This window comes from Danio rerio, chromosome 16, assembly GCF_049306965.1.
Source record: "Danio rerio strain Tuebingen ecotype United States chromosome 16, GRCz12tu, whole genome shotgun sequence".
Taxonomy (NCBI): domain Eukaryota; kingdom Metazoa; phylum Chordata; class Actinopteri; order Cypriniformes; family Danionidae; genus Danio; species Danio rerio.
Genome location: NC_133191.1, coordinates 32,466,307 through 32,491,347, shown reverse-complemented (window position 1 = coordinate 32,491,347; position 25,041 = coordinate 32,466,307). Strand labels below are relative to the sequence as shown.

Below are 25,041 nucleotides of genomic sequence, written 5' to 3'. Positions count from 1 at the left end.
GACAAGCTCCAGCCTGTCCACATGCTGAGAAACTGAAGTGGAGAACACAACAATGTCGTCTAGATATAACAATAGCGACAGACACTGCTGGTCTCCAAACAGTCGCTCCATAAGCCGCTGGAACGTGGAGGGGGCATTGCACAACCCGAAGGGCATCCGATTCCACTCGAACAGCCCAAACGGGGTACAGAAAGCGGTCTTAGGTCTATCTCCCTCGCTGACAGGGACTTGGTTATACCCACTTGCCAGATCCATAGTGGAAAACCAGCAAGCCCCTGTCAGAGCGTCCAGTGACTCCTCAATTCTCGGCAAGGGGAATGAATCCCTCCTAGTCTTGGCATTTAGCTGACGGTAGTCTACGCACATACGCAGACTACCATCCTTTTTTTTAACCAAGACTATTGGGGATGCATAGGGACTAGAACTTTCACGAATTACCTGAGACTCTAACAGCTGGTTGATGTGAGCTCTAACCACCTCATACTCCGAAGGGGGTACTCGGCGATGTCGCTGCCTCACCGGAACGTCGTCTAACAAGGGGATATCATGAGAAATTAGGTTAGTACATCCCAAGTCACCCTCGTGTTCAGAAAATACTCCCTGGTACTTTGTTAACAAAGCCCGAACCTCAGCTTGCTCTGATACCGGCAAAGCAGTCAAATCCAAGGCCTGAATTTGTGCAGAGACAGTGGCACTCGCCACTTCGGTAGCCTGGGAATAAGCATCTACCACCGGGGGTCTAACTTCGGTCACACCTGCTGGTAGGCTTACTACATGCACTCCACTCAGTGCCCCTAGAACTCTACGTGGGAAAAGTAACACGTCAGATGAGCCAACATTTACCACCGGCACATACACTGAACTGCCAATGACTTGTACTAGGGAAGGGGAGACCAATAACCCTTCTGGCAGCCCTGACTCTGTCGGTTCAAATAGCACCGTTGTACCAGCTAACTGCTCAGCGCAAGTTGCTGCAACAAATCTTAGAGCTCCACCTGGAACCCGGCATGCCCGAGGACCACGCACTTTCACCCTTACCTCATGTTCCAAGGAACACTCCACACCACCCTCATGGCAGTACTGCAAGGCTTGGAAAACCGATGATGGAGCACTAGAAACAGGGGGACAGTCAAACATTGCAGGGCCATGCTGGCCAAAGAGCTCCTGGTAGCAGCGCCTGAGAACATTCATGCCCAAAACACCTGGGGCTCGAAGGCGCAGGCCCCCAGGAGGGTCTCTGACCACCAGAACCCCACATTGAGGTACCAGTTTACCACAAAGCTCAACATCTAGCTCAACATAGCCAATGTAGGGAATAGAAAGGCCATTTGCAGCCCTTAGCTGCAACCATGAGCACGACCTCAACCGATCCTGACCCCATGGCTCAAAATGTTGGGCAAAACAACTTTCTTGTTAATGGTTGACACCATCGAACCAGTGTCAATTAAGCACGGGACAGATACTCCACCAATTAACACATCCAAATGTGGACATGACGACATTAAATTTGAGACTGAATTAGACTGAAATCTGTTGGAGCCAACATTTTCCCCAGCCGAACTGCGGCTCTTCAGCACGACGGGAGCTAGTTTTCCGAAGCATGTGTAGAAGGCAACTGCCTACCTGCACGGGCCCCAGACTCAGCCCCAGAACGCATAGGTATCTGTGACGGAATCTGTTCGTCCTCACAATCTCGTGCAAAATGGCCTGATTTCCGGCAACGTCTACAAATAACCGGACCATTACGGAAAGAGGGGGGACGGGATCGTGTACTTGCACCCTGTAACATAGCAACACTCTGTGTAAGCTGGTTTAACTGTTCCTGTTGTAACTTCAACATTTCTTTAAGCTGCCCCATTTCAGATTGTTCGGGTGGACAATTACTACCCGACAGAACACCCCCCGATACCTTGTATTGAAACCCCCGTGCCAGAGGGAGAGATAAACTGCGTCCCCTTGCCCCGCCTGGTGTGCCCTCCCGTTCCCACCGGATGGCCTCGCTCCGCACCTCTAAAAAAGTGGAACTGGGCTGGCGGCGTACTAACTGCTTTAATTCACGTCGAAGAGAAGAGTCACAAACATATTCAACAAATTGATCCCTCAACAAAATATCAGTGTTGGGCATAACAGTGGGGGATTTTTCCTTTACCTTCTCTAGGAGGCCCATCAGCGACAAAGAGAACTCCAACAAGGTCTCTCCTTCTTGCTGCCTCCTAGAGAAGAACGCTTCCTGTAGGGCAACATAAGATTGAGAGCATCCATATAGCTCACGCAAAATGGAATAAATTTTTTCTGGATCCCCCCGCTCTGAAACAGAGCGATGGCGGATCTCCTCACGCGCCTCCCCAGCCAAGTGATCGAATAAGAAAAATGCCTTATCAGCAACAGACAAATGCCGAATTCGAATGCAAGCTTTTGCTTCATCGATCCACTCGTTTATGTTAACACCTGGCCTACCATCGAAAATTGGGCACTTTCTATCCCTAGGAATAAACACAAATCGCTCAGTTACCGGAGCATTTGCAGACTGATCACTTAACTGTGCCACATTTTCTCTGGAAGAACCAGCTGTTGGACTCGGTGGAACAACACTACCTTGCTCTTGGCGCAACTGCTCATTTTCTGACTGCAGTTGTGAAACGAGGTCACGCAACTGTCGCAATTCCTCCTCCATTTTGTTTAGCTATTTAAATAAAACTCAGTGCTGGAATGCTCAAGTGATACTGCTGCTTTGTCACCTGCACTAAAATACAGACAAATACAAAAACCACTACTAATCCACAAATACGATAATTACACTGGAAAACACACAATGTATCTAAAATGGATCCACGTCTCAGACCAATTATCATACACACACGTCCTGCCGACTACGCCAGAATGTAGCGGAGCGGTAAGTTGGGAGAAAAATACTAAATTAAAGCTGACTACGCCACCCTGATCACAGGGAAATTAACACAGGTTCTTTGTGTGAAGAAAAGGCATGAGACGTGAATACCAAGAATACAAAAATACTTTATTTTCCTTAATTATCCAATATAAATCACTTTTAAAAAGCTTGATAGCTGATAGTAGCCGCACAATCACATAAATAACACACAATAACAACAGGAGGAGGAGTAGAGGCTTACCAGTGGCAGGTAAGCTAGTTACGTAGCACCAAACTCTACAAAATTACAAATGGTCTTACCGCAAGTGCACCACACACACGCACACAAGCATACGTGAGCACACAACACACACACTGCACTCAGTGTCGTATCCCACCACCGCACGATGGACAACTAATGGCCTGCCTGGAAGCCTCAGCTCCTACAAAACAAAAATGACAATTAACAATTGTAAAGTCACAATCTTACACAAAAGAACACAGAAATTCCCCAAGAGAGATTCATAAAAATCTCCTTGCAATAGAAACTAAAAAAAACAGTAAATAATAAATCAATTAACTCAAAAAGAATAAACTTCCCACAGGAAGCACAAATCACACAATGAATTAGGTACAAAAAGAAAAATAATGAAACCCAAAAAGCACAAAATGAATCCACGCACTAAAAATGTATCGGCTACTACTCGTGTGCAAGTACTCCATGTGAAGGCAATTTGAGTCTGTTATTCACAGCTCTATAGTAGGCATCTTTTACGTTGAGGCTCGCACATTAATCCGGCATCAGAAAATGAGAAGCACACAGCAAACGGACTCAAAGCAGCAATATGCAGCCGTACGTGTCAAATCAGCGATCAATAGTGGTTAAAAAGAAAGCAGTGGTCTGTAAAGCAGCAGTATGAAGCAGCAGTTTATAAAGCAGCAGTCTAGAAAGCAGTGGTCTGTAAAGCACCGGTCTGTAAAAAGACAGCGGTCCGTAAAAAGCAGCAATATCACTAATGTTGCTCCCTCGGCGTGCCCACGTAGTTATTCTTCCTAAAAAGGACAAGACATTAAGTCGCTGGACAGATCGGCGGATAATTATTAAAAGCGTACGTACATACCTCAAGTATGCAAGTCACTTAGCAACCCGCACTCACGGACGCAGTTGTAGATTAAAACACAGCCCAGGAATTACAAAAGCGATCCAGCTGGGGTGACAGCAACACAGGCTACAGCCAATCTGATCCGCAGATGCTAAGAAGTTAAATACAGCCAGTTAAAACCCACTATGCAACCCGACGCTAAAGGGAAAGCAAAACAATGTCTACCTGCAGGAACGGAAGGGGCAGAGGCGGGACCAGCGGGACTCCGGTAGTGACGCACAAGCGGTGCTTCAGTACACAACACACACCCAAATCCTCCCTTATATACACACCCAAGAGTTATACGATTGGCTAATAGAAAAATCACTTGTGATAACACCAGGTGATCCCACTACATATATATATATATATACATATATATATATATATATATATATATATATATATATATTAGCGCTGTCAAAATTAGTGCGTTAACGTATGCCATTAATTTTAAATAATTAACGCGTTAAAAAAAATTAACGCAGTTGCAGGGTTTTTTTTACTTCCTGTTGTGGTGGACGTGTGTTTATCATGCAAGAAATGTGGATAAGACCAAGGAAGCACTTTTTGAAGGCAAGTTTCAGTATAAAACAATTAGTCGTATCACCAGGCTCTCCATAGTTTCATGCAATTTCAGATCATTTTTAACTTTCGCATGGTAAGTTGATACCGCATGGCGAACAGAAAGAAAATCCTCCGCATTTCGTGACTTGGTGTTCCTTTAAGGTAATAAAATCACTGCTTAGGCTACACGGTAGAATTTTAATAACAGTATAATCTTAATCATATTAAAATCGGAGTATTGGTGTCTTATGTAAATGTACTCAGAAAGTCTCTGGTGAAGTCGCGAGCTGTCAAAGACAGGGCATTACTCTGCCTTTCAGCATGAGCCCTCCAAGTTTAGCGTGTTTCCTCATTAAATGCAACGAAAGCGTATGCTTCGTGTTGTTGTGTCAGAACCCTTGTGAAATACAGTAGTACTGTACTTTAGGACGCTTAGTTTAGGCAAATTTGATGAACGTGATCATGCGTGTTGAATCTTAGGGGAGTCGCTCCAGTATGGAAGGCCGTTGGGGCCAAAACATCTGCAGCGCGTGTGTGCGTGTCTGTGTCAGGTCCATTGAGGGGTGTCAGGGGTGGAGTGAGCGACGTATCTGAGTAGGGGCGTGTGCCCGCGAGACGTACCTAAAGGACGGTGGGGGTGAGTTGCGCGGGACATAGGCTACCTGAAGAGCTAGGAGGGATGCGGGGGAGAGGGGTGTGCATTGTATTTAACGACCGGTTTGCGAGAAATTATCATTCATTTGCGGGCTTTTGGGAGTCTCTGTGCACTTGCGGGATACTCCTAGTCTTAGCAACTGAATGAATGTAAAGGAGGATTAAGCAAAATTGTTTCTACTCTATAACTAATGTTCTCAACTAACAGCAATAAAACTTTACAATGAGTGCAACAGTTTGTATTCTATAGTTTATTATTACAATTTTTAATTTTCCATATCTGCAATTCCTGTAGTTTGGCATTTTTTTGCAGTCCACTTAGAATCCAACATGGAAATTAATGTTTTCTTTATTGGCATTGATTGTTTTGAAATTTAAATGTCATTAACATGCCTGTGTTTTAATTTCTTTAATAAATATGGCTATCAAGCCAGGATCTTGATGGTTTATTGTGGGTATGTTGTTTACATGAAGAAATCCGTGTTACAAGTTAAACAAAAATTCTATTAAACAATTATATTTTGAATTTTAATTCTAATAAACAATTATATTTTGAATTTAAATAGTTTTTGTCTTGCGTTTACATTAATTTTACATTTGAATAGCCAAAATTACAAGTTTCAGTATTTTAAATGCAATTAATCGCGATTGATTTTTTTAAAAAGGTGCGAATAATTAGTTAACTTTTTTAATCGATTGACAGCACTAATATATATATTAGTATATTTAGTATATAGTATATATACTAGTATATAATATATATATATATATATATATATATATATATATATATATATATATATATATATATATATATATATATATATATATATATATATATATATATATATTTATGGGCTAAATGGTGGCTTAGTGGTTAGCCCTGTTGGCTCACAGCAAGAAGAACAATGGGTCAAGTCTGGCTGGGTCAGTTATCATTTCTGTGTGCAGTTTGAATGTTCTCTCTGTGTTCGTGTGGGTTTCTTTCAGGTGCTCTGGTTTCCCCCACAGTCCAAAGACATGCACTATAGATGAATTAGATAAAATAAATTGGCCATAGTGCATGTGTGAATGTAAGAGAGTGTATGGGTGTTCCCTAGTACTGGGTTGCGGCTGGAAGGGTATTTGCTGTGTAAATCATATGCTGGAATGGTTGGCAGTTCATTCTGCTGTAGTGACCCCTAGAGATTAGAGACTAAGCCAATGAAAAATAAATGAATATATATTTCAAAACGGTAGTTCTTTTGAAATATTAAATTTTAATTTACTTTCTTGTAAGATCTGGTGTCGGTGGAGGCCATTTGAGAACAGTGAACTCATTGTCAAGTTCAAGAAACCAGTCTGAGATAATTCATGCTTTATGACATGACACGTTATCCTGCTGGAAGTAGCCATCAGAAGATGGGTACACTGTGGTCATAAAGGGATGGACATGGTCAGCAACAATACTGAGGTGCGCTATGGCGATGAAATGATGCTCACTCACACCATAACACCACCACCACCAGCCTGAACTGTTAATACAAGAAAGGATGGATCCATGCTTTCGTTATATTGATGCCAAATTCTGACCCTACCATCCAAATGTCACAGCAGAAATCAAGACTCATCAGACCAGGCAACGTTTTCCTAATCTTCTATTATCCAATTTTGGTGAGCCTGTGTGAATTGTAGTCTCAGTTTCCTGTTCTTAGCTGACAGGAGTAGTACCTATTGTGATCTTCAGCTGCTGTAGCCCATCTGCCTCAAGGTTGTATGTGTTGTGCATTCAGAGATCTTCTGCATACCTTGGTTGTTATTTGAGTTACTGTTGCCTTTCTATCAGCTCGAACCAGTCCAACAGCCATGCCACCTTCAAAGTAACTAAAATCACCTTTTTTCCCCATTCTGATGCTAGGTTTGAACTGCAGCAGGTCGTCTTGACCATGTCTACATGCCTGAATGCATTGAGTTGCTGCAACAGACCAGCAAAAATATATATATTAGGCATATAACATTGATTATTTATGACTTTTTGTCTTAAAATTGTAATTTTTTTCTTTACAATTAAAAAAGTAAACAAATGACTGCAGGAAACAAAATATCTAATATAAATATGCACATTTAAAAATTACATTTACGTTTAAAATTTTTATTCCCTTGCTCGCTTGATTAAAATCCTTTGCTTTATTAGAGGAGGTACAGTACAGTCAGACATGTGCTCAGGTTGAGCTCAATCTGTGCAGTGCACATGTTCTTTTTTCTCTTGGATAAAAAGTGCCCCTCAAAAATGAATGAAAGTGCCCCCTGGACTTTAGTTCACAATCACCCATCACCCCCGCTTTTCAGTTCTTTCAGCACATGCCCCTTTAAAAGTCTCCGCACGGTCCTGAGTACAGTGTATGTGCAAACACACCCCATTTCTCCATGGCAGTTCTGTCTAACACACATTCCTGTATCCAACTCTAGGTCAGTCAGTTCAGGCCAGTTTCCATCCATCTCTCTCACTTTCCCTCTCAAGCATTCTGTTTCCATGTACCCATTACTCTACATCTCCAAGAAACGCACCATAATGTCAGAGCTTCCTGCTCTGGTGCGTCTGAGGCTTTTGTGTGCTGAATTCTGCTTTTTCTGGGTTTTGTAGTTCCTGTCCTGTACTTACAGTAAACCGCTCCTGTTAGATGTCTGGATCAGAGAGCTTAATGGCCCACATCTTTGCTCTCAACTTCTCCTTTAAATTGAAAAGAAGAGAAAACGGCTGCATTAAGGAAGTGTGCCGTGAAATTGTTGATCTGTGTTATATAAAATTATGCTGGTCGTAATGTATGTAAATATACTAGATTCAGATCTGTGGACTGTGGAGGTTATTTTAGTTTAGTGAACTCGTTGTGTTCAAGAATCTAGATGATTTGAGTTTTGTAACATGAGTTGAGACACTGTGGTCATAAAGGAATGGGGATGGAATGCAAGAATGTATAAACACATGTAAAAGTTTGTATCAGAATTTTTGTGCCAATGTAAAACATTTAATGTTATGTTATAAAAAACGAATACTCAGGGGTAGGCATGGGACGGCAAGCGATTTCAAGTTTTACAGCGGTTTAGAAAAGTCAAAGTCAAAAATCTTCTTTAATACCATTGCTACAGTATATTTACTTTTTTTTTCTATTTTATTTCATTTTTTAGGGCAACAGTATCTCCACTAGAAAAGATCAAAGTCAAGGTAAAATGTATTGTCTCCCGTAGGAGTAATTTGTTTTAGAAAAACGGGTTGTACATAGACTCCACAAGACAGCATATAACATACAGTACATACATACTAAAAATCTGTCCTAATATAAATATTGTTCCATTAAAAACTAAAATTTAATACTAAAATAAAATACAATGTGCCCCCACTGTTATGCCAACCAATGCCGTTATCTTAATCCTTGATCGTCCCACCCTACTTGCTTATTGATCAATTTAATTGAAAAAGGAACAAAAGAATGTTTATATCTATTATAGGACCCTGCACATCAAAAGCTACTGGTATTTATTAACAAAATGTATAAATGTTCAGTGTTTTGAGGGATATTTAGTTTAGACCAGTGGTTCTCAAACTTTTTTCATCAAGTACCACCTTAGAAAACATTTGTCTCTCCAAGTACCACCAAAATGAGTAGTATTGAAATACAGTGGCGTAGTAGGCCCAGTAAAGCAGCTACAACTCTGCACAGTTAGAAAAATCATGGCAGATTACCTCAGAAATATAGGCTATATGGCATTTATGGCATATTATATACATCATTTTTGGTAAACTTGGAAATGTGTGAAGCATGTACAAGACATATTTCATTCCTCCGTGTACCACTAGAAGGAAGCCTGCGTACCACTAGTGATACACGTACCACAGTTTGAGAACCACTGGTTTAGACTATTTTAGTCATTAGTCATTTAGTCATTTTAGGTCAAACTATACAAATGATATGTCTAATTTTTCTTTTTTTAGGCTACATGCAGATATAAACACCTGTTTTACAAGAAATGGGTTTTGTAAATATTTAAGATGTCTATCATGCTCTAGAACTGCCAGTTTCAAACTGCTGAAGGATTCATTTTTCCTAGCATTGATTGGCGTGATTGCATTCACATAGATATGAACCGTTTTGGGGGATGGGGGTGTGGGGGGTGATCAAATGTATATTTATATTGTACATTTTAATTATTAATATTTAAGATAATTAAATATTAATTTAACTATCAAGTATTACTTGGGGGGGGGGGGGGGGGGGGGGGTCAATCCCCCCAAACCCCCCTGTAATTCGCACCCTTGTCAAAGTTTTTACTAACATTAACTACTGTAGGTATGAATAATCTAGTAAAGCATGTATTAATCATAGTTTTAACATTTACTAATGCGTTATTATCATCCAAAACTGTGCTTGTTAACATTAGTTAATGCACCGTGAGTAAACATGAACTAGCATGAATAACGTTATTTAACTTAAATAACATTAACTAACATTTACAAAGATGAATAAATACTGTAATAAATGTAAAACTAATTGCTAATTGATGTTAGTGTACATTAGCTAACATGAACTAATAGACCATTATTTTAAAGCGCTTCCCATTCGGGTTAGCTATAGGTTTGCTCATTTGGCAAATAAAGTGTGCCAAGAAAATCTAAACCAGTTAATTGCACCACCAGCTGCCTTGAATGTTGATACAAGGCAGGACGGATCCATGCTTTCATATTGTTGATGCCAAATTCTGATTCTTCTCAAAAGAAAAGAAACAAACTTTTTCCAATCATCTATTGTCCAGTTTTGGTGAATAGTCGACTCTTTAGTTGACAGGAGTATACGTTTGTTTAAAGTAAGTTAGGAGTAAGTTTGATAGAGTTTGAGGTGTTGTGTGTTCAGATACGCTCTTCTGTAAAACTTTGTTGTAACTAGTGGTTGTTTGAGTTACGTTTGCCTTTCTATCAGCTCAAACCAGTCTGGCTGATCTCCTCTGACCCCTGGAATCAACACGATGTTTTGACCTATATCTGGCACCAACAGCCACACCACATTCAAAGTCACTTAAATAGTTTCAAACTGATCTGATAGTCGGTTTAAACTGCTGCCAACTGACTGGCTTATGAGTTATTTTTACAATGTCACACAAGAAGTAGCCATGCCTGTGGCTTTGTTGCCTTCAAACCAAACCAAATCCCAGTTCATATAGAGCCAAATTGCATCAATACAAAAGTGTATAAATAAGAAACGACCACTGAGTGTCCTCATTAATAACTCAAAAATCTCTCTTTTAAAATTAGTCATGACTAATGAGAGACTTTTTTTGTTAAAGTTGCTTATTATATGAAATACAGTAGAATAGATGGTCATTTATTTACCATAAATTTAAATTTAAGATAAATTCTGTAATTTAATGTCCATTACGGTAAATTTCAGCAATTTAACAGCCATTAATTTACTTTTTTTCTGGGCACCCAGCTCCCCGAAAACAAAAAAAATGTAAAATTAAGATTTTTTTTACAGTGTAGTAATAAGCATAATTGAGTTGATTTCATTTATCAGATAGTAAGTAAGTGGCAGGCATTTTCCAAAGTGTAGAAATCACTGCCTACTTCAGCTTTCAGGACGATTTTTTTGCTGTTGAGTCATCACCATATACAGAATCAACAAGGTCATGTTTGTATTTGCTAAAATCTAACAGCAACATGCCCAGCGTATTTTATGTCAGGCACAGTATTGCACACGATATTTGTATTTTTACCTGGCAAGCACACTAGTAAGTACTCCTGTTATATTATTGGTTCACACAGTGAGTTTTGAGGTTGCCACATTGTTTTCTTAAAAATGATTTTAACATCACCACTACGTTCCATGTAAAACCACATTAAGTTGTTGAGGATAGCAAGAAGATGATAAAGAACAGTCAGAGCACCCCTAAGAGAAGAGGGAAGCAAAAGTGAGACCAAAAGAAATTAAAAAGCTATACGTTTGTTAAAAAGTCATATTGTAAGTGAGTTTGCTATGCTATAATACAAGAATTAAATAGTGCACAGTAAGCTACATAAAAACACCACACTTGCAGTGAATTAGTGTTGTCAAAGGTCAGTGTACAGCTGGGAAACTTTTGTCACCCTCACAATATGTGTCAATTGTAATGATGTTCTCGGTGAGCTTTTGAGCACTGAACTGCTGGCGAAATTCTCCAAAATCAGTGAAACATATTTTTTTAATAGGTGCTATTGTTACGTAGACTGCATGTAGGTATGTAAGTCAAAACAAGCACATTAACATTTATAGGGCTCTATTTTAACGACTTCTTTACTCCTTTACTTTTGTGGATAAGGAAACAGTGTTGTACGTAATCCGCTGAAGAAATCCATTTGCCTACATATTTAATTTTGTTTATTAAGGTCAAAGATTTTTTTAAAAACTATTTCTAAATTTAGTTCTAATTTCCAGCAAAATAATAAACAAAGTGTGGTCAAAAAACTGAGTTATATTCAAACACACGTCCTGTTCTACAGGTAGACAAACCTAAGCTTGTTTTTATTAAAACAAATAAATATACATATGATAAATCATACTACTAATAATTATAACATTATAGAAATGCAAATGGTCATGAATAAATGTAAAAAGCCCCCATTCTTCCGAGATTAGGCATGGAGGTAGTGGTTTCTATTTATATGTAGAAAAAAATTAATTTAGTATTTTAATCCTTAAATATATGTATCTTAAATATATATATGTGTATTGCTGGACATCATGTGTGTATTAAGCAATGTGTAGCATTTGAACCCACATAGGTGTATAACTAACGCGTTCTGTGCTGGACTTTAGACCTGTTTTTAGATGGTTAATGGCACGTTCTATTTCATTTCCTTAAAATAGTAACACACCAACAATGTGCCTTAACACACCTCTAATTTAGACCAACATGCCCATGAGTCCACAAAGTGGTGCAAATGGATTTGCTATATTTAAAAAACGTGGAGCAAAATGTAAAAATTAGTCTTGTGCAGATCTTAAAATACTGCAGGGGGAGTAATGCATTCAGTGAAGTGACAATACATGTAGAAAATCACATTGCTAGAAAGACCTCTCAATTAATCAGATTTGAGAAACAAACTGAACTGTTTCAGGCATAGATTTGACATAGTATTTATACGGAATTATTTATATAATTATGTATATATATATTTTTGTAATTTAATTTATATTATAAAAAATATTTATATAATGAAAAAAGTATTTATTTATTTTGAAAGTGAACTAGACAGAATTTATTGTTTCACTCAATACCCAGAGCAGTATGTTGTTCCACTGAACTTCCATGTTTGTCTCGTAAAATATCCACTTCATCAGCCTGCACTCTATTAGGTACCATTACACATTACAGATTAGGCTCTTTCTTTAGGAAAGTACTCTGTAATTTCACATCTGGCTGGTTGTAAAAGATTTCATGTAAACAGGGAAGAGTAACAATTAGATACTTAAATGACTGCTTATTTTGCACAGACATCACTGTAAACATCCTGCTGTTAAAATAGCGTAGCCAATGACATGTTATCATGTAAAACTGAAGTAATCAACTCATTACCTTCCACTTCATTTCGCCGGTGCCTGGAGTCCTACGTGAAAATAGATTTTAACAATTGTTTGTGTAGTTTGAAAAAGTCACAGGGATATTTAAAATTTGTTAGAATCACTGCTCTACTGTTATGTCTACTTGCTTTTCTGGCTCACTCTTTGAGGCATGACTATTCCCTTCATTCGCTCTTTACAAACACTACTTCAGTGGATCTAGCAGGTGGTCTTTTATTTATTTATTTCAGACCGTCTCACTTAGAAACCATCTAGCCCCTAAAAACATTCCCTTTCACATGGGCCGTTTAGCTAAACACAGTCTATATTGTACTCTCTGTGCAGTTTAACCGCTGCACAGCGACAGGTGCATAAAGATGACATTAGCGGAGATGGATGTACTGGTAAAGAGATGCTCACGTCTAGAAAAGGATAGTTGGTCTGTTCGGTGACTCGTCAGAATTCAGAGCACATACAAGAGCTCCCCAAAGACTCCAGAGAACTGAATCATGCCAGCTGGACATGGCACAGGGTTGCCAAATCCTCTGTCCAGCGAGCGCTTTGATTCAGACACGCTTGTGAAAATGCAAAACCACACCTAAAGCTGTATAAAACAAATAAAGATGTAATTCAACACAAATTATAAGTCTCCGCATGTAAAGAATAAACATGCCCTCTAAACACCGTGCTGTGGGTGTGCAAATTTGTTTTACGGCACTGTTTGAGCATTTTTGTTGATTCTTTCTACAGAACAGCAGGCAAGCCTTTTTGTTTTGGTCAGTTTAGGCGTACGCCTTTAAAACCAGAGTTTTCAGCAAGAGGCCTACAAAGGAAATCTGTGGAGGACATTATGCAAAATTATACAACTTTTTGTAACTTTATCGGTCTATCTGTCTAAAAACTATAAGATCAATGAGAATATAGGGTTTAGGCTAACTTAAAGGGTCACGAAACACCTAAAACCTTTTTTGAGATGTTGACAGTCATATACTGTGTATGTCCTACGTTGCTGAAAACACTATTAGAACACATATTTAGCTAACAAGTAAAAATTGGTTGTTTTTATGTTGTTTAGAGCAGTGGTTCTCAAACTGTGGTACGTGTACCACTAGTGGTACGCGGGCTTCCTTCTAGTGGTACGCGGAGGAATGCAATATGGCATGTACAAGCTACATATATTTCAAAATTTATCAAAAATGATGTATATAGTATGCCATATATGACATATAGCCTATATTTCTGAGGTAATTTGCCACATTTTTTTAACTGTGCAGAGTTGTAGCTGCTTTACTGGGCCTACTACACTACTGTATTTCAATACTGCTCATTTTGGTGGTACTTGGAGAGATAATTTTTTTCTGAGGTGGTACTTAATGAAAAAAATTTGAGAACCACTGGTTTAGAGCAAATTCATTCTTCTGGTTTAAAAAGAATTTTCGCGGGGGTGAGATCATTGTGTAAATTGACAACATGTTGTGGTGTCAACTTTTATTCAAACAAGTAGTAGAATTGTTTGGAGACATAAGTAGGGCTACACGATTCTGACAAAAATGTGAATCAGGATATTTTTTGCTTAAAATCAAGATCAGGATTTTCTCACAATTATGTAACTGTAACATAAAGGTTAATATGATTGGCCTATTATTATTGTTAATTCTCAAACATATGTTAAATCAACAATAGTAATATTAGGCCTGTGTGTAGGTATACTGTTGCTAAAAATGATAAATTTTGTACAGACATTGTAGTGGACTTGAACAAACTTTCAATGTGTCCTGTTTGTAAATTCACTGTAAAAGGATGATTTCAGACTATAACTATTCATAATTATAAAGTTGATTTATTATGTTCAAGACATGTGCTTGTCATTTGTTATTGACAACATTATTAGACCATTTGTGTTCACTGGTAAAATTAGAATTTTGTCCTTATCAGATTCCTTCTTGCATTATATTCAACATTATATATAGGCTAGGGTTGTTATACTAACATTTATAAACATTTATTTTCATGCACAACACTATGAAAGAATAAAACATATCAAATGTAATCATAACTCTAAATGCGATATGATCATTTTAATGATGTGTGGAAAGGTTTCACTTTCACTTCCGAGTGCGGCTCATGGCTGCTGTCACTGTGATAAAACACAGACACATGCAAATCAAACCTCCCGCTCGACCCTCAAATGATCATGCTGTGCAACAAACTGAACGTTATTTATAACTTCATTACCTGATATTTACAGCCTATGCAGGTTGTGTTTACTAAAGTAGGCATCATGCGTGCACGTGCACATTCTTGGTAGTAAACAAACAACTCGCGTGTGATTTCGTGGCCACGAATACATCATTACATGAAGACAAAAATGACATTTTTGGTTGAATTATACCTAATAAATACAGTATGTGACGCTTTTAATGCCTTTGAAGGTGTCAATGTTCGTGTGAAGACTTGTGTGACTGCCTTGCTTCTCTCCTGACATTGAAAATATAATTGGCTGAATTGTAGAAAAGCTGAATTAAGATCGTGTGTAGGGTCGAATCGAGATTGGGATCGGGATCTTTTTTCGATTAATGGTACAACCCTAGATATGGGTCACCAGTGTTGCGTTTATAAATGTGCCTCAACAAACGTTTTGTTTCCATTTTCTTACAAGTAGAGTACAGCTTGTTTGTGGATCCAAGCTTTTGGATCACAAGTGGTCTTTTGGTGGTCTGTTTGGATTACAGTGGTCTGCTAACATGCAACAAAAGTAGGTTTGTAAGGAACATTTTCAAAATCAGCATGTGCAATGAAATTCCCCTTTTCTTGCGAACCCTTCCCTCTTTCGCCACTCGGCACTCCCACCTAAACAAAGCTGGACTCACCCACTTTCCTGACTTTTTTCAAACTAGAGGGGTGAAAACACCGTGCAGAGACAGAGGGGATTTCATGGCCCTTAAATTTAATTTAAATCATGTCCACTAGTATTTACTATATATATATATATATATATATATACATACACACACACGTTTCTTTTTTCTGTGTGATCATCTGTATTTTTTATGATATGTAACATTACCGTCATTATAAAATATATTATTAAAATATACATTTTAATGTAGTTGTTTTGAAATACGGTGCAGTAGGTAGTGCTGTCGCCTCACAGCAAGTAGGTTGCTGGTTGGAGCTTTGGCTGGGTCAGTTGGCATTTTTGTGTGGAGTTTGCATGTTCTCCCCGCGCTTGCGTGGGTTTCCTCCGGGTTCTCCAGTTTCCCCCACAGTGCAAAGACATGCGTTACAGGTGAATTGGGTTTCCTAGAGATGGGTGGCAGCTGTAAGGGCATCCGCTGCGTAAAACGTGTGCTGGATCAGTTGGCGGTTCATTCCGCTGTGGTGACCCCGGATTAATAATGAGACTAAGCCGACAAGAAAATGAGACAGCCATGGATAAGCGGCAGACAATAAACTGATGTGTTGAAATTTAAAGTACAGACAAATTACATTTGAAATAATCTGCAGTTCACTTCAAAATAAAATGCAATCAATGTTTATTTACTCACTTATACACTCAAGTGTATCTAAACCTTTAGGGATTTTGTTCCCCAGTGAACACTGTCACAGAGGACACGACCTGACAAGTCTTGTCATCATTTCATGTTCTAAAAAGATCCACAAATAATAATGACCTAATTAGAAAAGTGTCAGAAAGTAGATTTTTTTTCTGATGAATCATCTGTTGAATTACATCCCAATCCTCACAAATACTGCAGAAGACCTATAGGAACCTGCATGGACCCAAGATTTTCACAGAATTCAGTCAAGTTTGATGAAGGAAAAATCATGGTTTGAGGTTGCATTCAGTATAGGGACGTGCAAGAGATCTGCAGAGTGGATGACAACATCAACAGCCTGAGGTATCAAGACATTTGTGCTGCCCAATACATTACAAACCACAGGAGAGGGCAAATTCTCCAGCACGATAGCACTCCTTCAGCCACCACATCAAAGTTCCTGAAAGCAATGAAGGTCAAGGTGCACCAGAATTGGCAAGCCCAGTCACCAGACTTGAACATTATTGACCATGTCTGAGGTAGGATGGAGGAGGAGGCATTCAAGATGAATTCAAAGAATCTTGATGAACTCTGGGAGTCCTGCAAAAACACTTTCTTTGCCATTTCAAATGACTTTATAAATAAGGTATTTGAGTCCTTGCAGAGATGTGTGGATGAAGTCCTCCAAGCTCATGGGAGTCATATTCATTATTTTTTTAACGACTTTATATTCTATACAATAAAATATTTATGTTAAGTGACAAGACTTTTGTCTAAGCAAAGTCAGATCTTACTGTCCTAATTAAATAATTAAAAATCAAGGCATGATCATATTTTATTTTGGTTAGAAAAAAAGTGTAATCTGGAGCCCTTTGCCTTTCATATAAGACACTTCTGATAGCAAACGATCAACTAGAATTCAATGTATTATTTGTTGTTCCTAAAACTTAGATCGGCAACAGGACTGGATCACCCGGAGGAAACCCACACCAACACGGGGAGAGCATGCAAGCTCCACACAGAAATGCCAGACATCTTTGTCACTTTTGCCTCCCATCCGCCAGTTCTATCCTAACAAACACAAAAGAAGATATTTTGAGAAATGTTGGAAACCTATACAAAAACAAATACAATGGAAGTTAATGGTTATTGGTTCCCAGCATTTTTCAAAATATCTTCTTTTTGTGGAGAATGTCAAACAGATTTGGATGTGAAGTGTGAGTAAATGATGACAGATTTTTTTTTTAATTAAGCACACAGACAATTAAAGATCACTTAATTTAGTGATTGAATGCTCTTCCAACAGCATTTAGATGCTTCGATTTCAAAAGGCTCAAGAATTTAGTGTTAGTGTGAATTTGCACAATCTGGCAACGGCAGTGGCACAAAGAACTTCCTCTCCCTCTTTCTCATTTTCTCACTTTCTCACACAAGGCAGTGTGTCATTTTCCCCTATGAATATCCATGAACTTACACTGGAACAGAATGCAGTTAAATGAAATGACATAAATTAGTGGACTTGCTGTTCTGGAAATAAATGTTTGCTTCTTTTTTATTTCGACGCAGAGATCTTACACTGTGGTATGTTGCCATATGAATTTTATAATGCAGTTCTTTGACTTTGTATGACTGTTTTTCTTTCTCTCTGTGTTCATTCTCAGATCAGCGATGTTCCTGCATATACTGCTGAGCGCCATCTGCCTCTGTGTCCTGTCATCCTCCTCTGTCCTCAGTTCTGCCACAGGTGTGTCTCAGTCTCACCTACATTCACAACACAGGACATCATTTATAATCAATAAGAAAAGGGCACATGCAACACACACAGAAAATCTCTGTATTGGTATCTATGATTCCTTTATGATAAACCAGCATTTCCACTCCACAAAAATGTTCTTCATAGTGGAACAGGTTCGTTTAAATAATAATCTAGAATAAAATATATAAAAATATGTAAAATTGGGTGAACTGTCCCTTTAACATACTTATTGGCACATGTGTGTGTCAGTATTTGTTTTCAAGCAAAGGTAATTAGTTTGAATATTGTATAAACATTGGGAATGAGCATTGTTCCCATTCAGTGTGTTCAAGAGAATAATATAATCTTTTCCTGTGAAGCTGGTGTGATATATTAGTAATTAAAATGTATGTTCATGTAAGCACTGAAACACTGGTATCTCTTTTTGCTCTATAATAAATGTGTTGTGCTTCAGAGCAGCAGACACCGCACGCAATAGGAATCACTGTCATGTTACATTGACTTTGGAGCAGTGCCTGATGTTTGGGAACACAATTACTGCATGTCAGACAATTTTGCAAAAGGTAATTGTGCAAAATCAGTTTGATGATGGAATTTTTCTTTGATACTTTGTAGAATAATTAACTCCAGAATGAGTTATGGGAGATCTGGGTTGTTCAAAGAAACTGTAGATCAGATCACATATGAAAAAAACGAGGAGGTATACAACTGAACTGGCTTGAAAATGATGGACTTGGACTCTGATCGCTCATCTTTGACCATTGTTATTCTCATTTGGACTGAGAAGTCAGTGAGCAAGATTCCTTTATGGACACAGAAACTAGTTGTGATGTGCATAGATAGACTGATAATGTGTTGATCATGTCTTTCCATTGGCTTACTCTCTTCTTTATCAGGAGATCCCACAGCAGAATGATCCACTCCTGTTGATCTAGAGGAAGTTATATGTATTTAATACAGTTCAAGTCAAAATTATTAGCCCTCCTGTTTTTCGTTTTCAAATATTTCCCAAAATATTTTTAACAGAGCAAGGAATTTTTCACAGTATTTCCTATAACACTTTTTTCTTCTTTCTTATTTGTTTTACTTTGGCAAAAAGGGCAAATATAAAATAAATCAGTTATTAGAAATATTATGTTTTGAAACAATTGAATGTTTTGAAACAATCTTCTTTTCTTTAAACAGAAATTGGGGAAAAATAAACAGGGACCAATAATTCAGGAGGGCTAATAACTCTGAATTCAACTGTTTATTTAAAAAAAAATCTGTTTTACTGTTTTTGTCAAAAATAAAATTAATTATTAGAATTAATGTTTTTTTATCAAAGCAAAGAGTTTGTTGTTTATTTTGATGTATAATATGTTCATATACTCATAGCAGAAAATATTCAGAGGGTCATCAAATTGAGGTGAAAATCATTAAAAATGCTGGCAATGGATGGCACCTAAAAAAAAAAAAACTGGAAAGGAAGGAATTAAAATGACACTTGATCTGATGTGATTGTGGTCAGTCTACTGGCTAGTCATGTTATCACATCATCAGTTTAATGCACATCCAGGAATTTGTTTGATAAATGTGTTTCTATCATAGTTGATGTGCAAATACATTTACTGGAGAAAGTTGAGCGTGTACATTTTACTATTTGTGCACATTTTACCATTTCCATTCAATGCAATATCTCAAAAATGAACACAAATTTTCTACAACACTAAAATTAAGTTTAAAGTTTTAAATTAAGCTGTTTGTTCAAACTACTTATTTAAAAAAAGATGAAACAACACAATTCTTGAGAGGTTTTTTTTGGACAACTTAATTGTTTTATGTTTACTACACTTAATTTTGTAAAAACTAATAACCCTTTTCTTAGTGTACTATGGAAGTCAATGGCTAACAGTTTTCAACATTCCTAAAATATCTTTTTTGTGGACGTCAGAAGAAGGAAAAACATAAATGTTTGGAACTCAGCAGTAGGTGATTTGCCAGAATGCTAACGTTAGCATAATAGCTTAGACATTTTACATCCCTCCCCTGTCGTCTGAGGCCATGCCTCCTTAAGTCATGAACACATGAAACGAACAGATATAACACTAGATCATGTCATTCACCAGTTAGAAAACTCCTTGGAGATATGCACTTTGTCCAGCGTTGTTGTTGACAGGCCAGCAAGTGCAGGAATTATATTTCCCCAAAACTGGCACTGGGTTAAAGTTGGTTTTATATTCGCACATTCTGACTTTCTCCTCAATTATATAATTTCAGAAAAGTATTGTTTGCAAATTCTAAATAGTGAAATCATTTAATCAGCCATTGACTATAAAATACAAAATTGTTCACAGTCAATGAAACAGTGGTAATATTGTTTTGAGGTCATTTCTACACACTATTTTAGACCCAATATTTAAAGTAAAGTTAGAGTGGAAGCGTGTCACAAGTTGTCATTGTTCAAAAAATGAACGAATGTGTGAATATAAATCAAACTTCACCTCAGTAAAGCTGGTTAGGTAGAAGAGCACTGTTTACTTGTTTTGTTATTCAGCTTAATAAAAATCAGATCAGAAAAAAAAGAGTGCTAAGAACAGAAATATCCTGTCATCTTTTTACATTACACTTACGTTACCAAGACAATGAGTGACTTTTCATTTTCAATTGTGCTCACTGATCCTCACTCTTCACTTGTTTTCATCTCCTTTTACGTTTGAACAACTAAATGAATGCTCAGGTCTGTTTAACCGAATATATTATCAATGCTGTAAAAGGTATTTCTTGAACTTGAAATTAGCCTTTCTTTCGCCGAATGTTTTCAACAACACTTCCGTGCATATAAACCCATTCATAAACAAGAACACAATCTACATACATTTGCATGACTTAAATAGTTTCAAAACATACCTATCTAAATGTAACCCTTCATGTCATCCTTCTATCATGGTTTTGAACTGCATAACATAATTTCCCTCCAGCGTACAAAACTAATTATTATTTTGCTTCAGTATTTAGAAAAGTTTTGCAGTTTTGGCGAAGCCCTTTCAAAAACAATCTTTCTTTTCATGGATACAAGGCCACATTGGTCTTTCAGAAAGAAGTTCAGGTTGATACAGAGTTTGCCTGATGCACTAATGACTTATCTGTCTGCTTAAAGAGGCTGCACAGAAATTCAATTGTAAATTTGTTGACAAGTTTGAGTTACCTGTCATAATTGAGTTATTTGTCATTCCAACAATTGTTAGCTGGACGAACGTTTTTAGTCGTATGTCATACATAGAATATAAAAATACATATAAATACATATAAATCATTTACTTTAATCATTACTATTGGAATGTGTAGACTTTCAACCAGCACAACTAAAAATATTTCTGAAGACAATCACCTAATGCATCTTTAAACGGGGAGTAAATATAATTTTTGCGAGAACTGTACTTTTAAATGGTTCCCAAATTGTTCCTTTTATGGCATTGCTGCAAAAATAACCTTTATTTTTAATAGTCAAACATTGACACAAGGTATTTTACATAATTTTATTGCACTCTGTCTCTTCAGGAATGCCTGCACACTATAACTAAAATCAAAGTTTTAAACACTGCTGATGAAATACCATTAGCTTCATTACTTTCAGTTCATTAATGTCTCCATCCTTTATGTCTTCACCTCAGATGATTCTTCAGCCTTAAAAGTGGCCATTCCTGCCAGCTCACCAGTGTCTGCTGTTTTGGGTGGCTCTTTGACGCTGCCCTGCCTGGTGAGTCTCCCCCGTACGCCATCTTTGGGTCGACATGCAGTATTGACGCAGCCACGGGTCAAATGGAGCTTTCTTTCATCAGACAGAGAGACAGAGATTCTGGTGGCCCGTGGTGAGCGGGTTAAGGTGAGTGAGGCTTATAAAGGCAGAGCGTCGCTGCTCAATTACGCTACCTCTTCAGCTGATCTCACCCTCAGACTGGAGGGACTGATTCACAACGACACAGGCTTCTACCGGTGTGAGGTCCAGCATGGCCTGGAGGACGCACATGACCAGGCTCAAGTCAAAGTTAAGGGTGAGAATTATCTGAAAAACACTCTCTGCCATAGACCACTGTCAGAATGGAAATCAACTAGGGTTTGAATCCAAGTGGTACAAAAGATTAGGTTGTAAATTCCAGCTAAAGTAAATTATATTAAACAGTTAATAATAATTAGATTAAAAAGAAAATAATTAAGTTAAAAAGTAATCTAAATAATTACTGTTACAAATATTAGGTCACAATTTATTTTGATAGTCCGTTTGATGAATATAAGTTACAGTGCATCTACATGCCAACTAATTCTCATAAGAGTTGATTTATTAGTAGACTGTTGGAGTTTGGGTCAAGTAAGTTGTCATGTGCTTGCAAAGTTTCTTATTGTCAGTTAAATGTCGATTTAGCAGCAGTATCAACATATATTAAGCAGACAGTCTACTAATTCTCAAATGGACCATCAAAATAAAGTGTTATATATTACTAAATTAGAAATATATGTATATTTWTATATATATATATATATATATATATATATATATATATATATATATATATATATATATATATATATATATATATATATATATAAAAATAGATGCTTTACATGTATAAAAATAATATATTCATATTTAAAAAAACAACAACACATAACCAAATTACTTAATATTTAACTGAAATACTAAGTACTAAACTGCTATTTAAATAAAAACATGAAAAAATAATTTCAAATAGTACAAACAAGAAAAGACGATAAGACAAACAAACAACAGACCCAAAGCGCTACCAATTATGTAAAATGTACAAATGTCTCTGTTTAACAAAAAACATAAATCAAAACAAAAGAAGCCAGAACCCTCTAAAAATAAATATTTCAAAGTTTGTGTAGGAAGGATTAAAGAGGTTCCTAACGTCTCCTGAATTTGTCCTGTTTGTGGTTGAGATCATAAACAGAGGTTTGAGGTCTTTGTCAAATTTGCCTGATCTTTTTTTAAATGTAAATAAACTATTTATAAAAAAAACTAAAAACAATAATACAGTTCCTAAACTCTAAATGACACTGATTGGAAACTTTTTTAATGATTATAAATTGTTTTAAGTGACTAATGTTGCATTTATTTAAAAGAAAAAGTAAACCATAAAATTTCTAATTTGTAATGGCTAACCAAAATTTTCAGAATTATTAGTCCAGCTTTCAGTGTCAAGTGATCAAATTCTTAAATCATTCTAATATGCTTATTTGATGATCAAGATGCATCTGTTATTGTTGTTATTATTAACATTAACTCAACTAAGTTTTATTGAAGACACAGATTCAGAAACAATTACACATTTTTTACATATAACATAGGCAAAGCAAATAAAAAGAAAAAAGGAAAGGAAAAACAATATAAAAATCACAATATTAAATAAAAACCCACCCACATAACAAGCCAACTTGTTAACAAAGACCTGTTTGAACAACAGAGTATGATGACAAAGCATATTAAAACATTACAGAAATGATGCATTATTCCACAAGGTTATTTTCAAGAAAACAGATAAAAGGATTCCAATTTTTGTGAAATAGTTTGAGTTTTCTTTTTAATAAAAATATTAAGAAAGAAATATAATCCTTAAATTTAACTTAAAAAAAATACTTTAAATTTTGAAATAAAATGTATTTATTAAAAATACATGTATCCAGTTGGGCTACCCTTCCAATTGACAGTTATGTGATCTTAACTTGCTACAACTTGCTAATAATAAAAGATACAATTAAAATGCACTGTTCATTTTCTGCAGAAGACTGTGATGTATTATGAGAGCACTGATTCTCAGCATGTTCTTAGGGGTTGTCTTCCTCTACCGCCATACCTCAAGTCGCTATGCCTTCACTTTTGATGAGGCCAGAGATGCGTGTAAGGACATCGGAGCTGAGATTGCTTCTCCAGAGCAGCTGCTGGCTGCCTATCACAGCGGTTATGAGCAGTGTGATGCTGGCTGGCTTTCAGATCGCTCCGTCAGGTGAGAGGACAAACACATCAAATACCCGTCCTGTGGGGTGACGTATAAAGTAACAAGATCATCGTCAATCAAACTTTTGGCATTTAATTTTTAGAAAAGGTGTTTGGACCATCAGTGGACAACAGCTGGCCTCCTAAAGTAAAAATACACTTATTTTCTTCAGACAAGAATTTTTGTGAAAATTTTAATGGTGAATTTGGTGAATTTATGGTCTCTAAAGACAGAAAGTCACAAAGCACCTTTTGTATCGGTCTTATTCTGCAGTGCTGAAGTTTTCTTTTTTGCCCTTTCTTTTACGACTCAGTTGCCTGTTAGGGAAATAACCAGGAGCAACAAACAGCAATAAACGCTCCAACTACTTGCTCTACAAGTGTGTTTATGACTAAACATTAAATTAATATACTGTGAAAATTCCTGACCGTGGCATCAAGCAGCATAAGGAGCTGTTTTTACAGCCAAAAAGTCTCTAACCAATTTAGTACCTCATGTAAAAGATTAAGGTCAGTACAGTCAACCACTTTCTCTTCAATTGAGTGCGTGTATGAGCTTGTTCTTGAGATCCAATATTAAAAAATAAGGCTGAATTTACACACAGTATGAATATTTAAAGAGACAACAGAAACCATTGGGAGCAGTATATATTAATTTTTTTATTTTATTTTATTTGCAGTTTAAATATACCAAAAATATGAGAGTCAAATCGGCTGTAAAAATGGATGGGCTATTTTTGTACTATATATATAGATTTCCCAGTAAACGGAGCTAACCAATGCAACATTGAGTGCATTTAAAATCTGAAAATCTGATGCCTATAGGTACTTGTTTTTAATAAATTGTTACTTTAATTTTTGCAGTATATTTATATATATATATATATATATATATATATATATATATATATATATATATATATATATATATATATATATATATATATATGTATA

General features: G+C 36.9%; 1 protein-coding gene across 5 annotated transcripts in view; it reads left to right on the top strand.

Annotated features, from left to right (window-relative positions):
• bcan (brevican) overlaps nucleotides 1-25,041 on the top strand; it is a 59,471-nt gene that overhangs the window by 9,615 nt on the left and 24,815 nt on the right. For 2 of the 5 annotated variants that reach the window (XM_073924638.1, XM_073924637.1), the window contains exons 2-4: nucleotides 18,001-18,083; nucleotides 21,749-22,129; nucleotides 23,923-24,097. In XM_073924638.1, coding sequence (XP_073780739.1) covers nucleotides 18,001-18,083; nucleotides 21,749-22,129; nucleotides 23,923-24,097 — 639 coding nt within the window. 5 annotated transcript variants of the gene reach the window in all.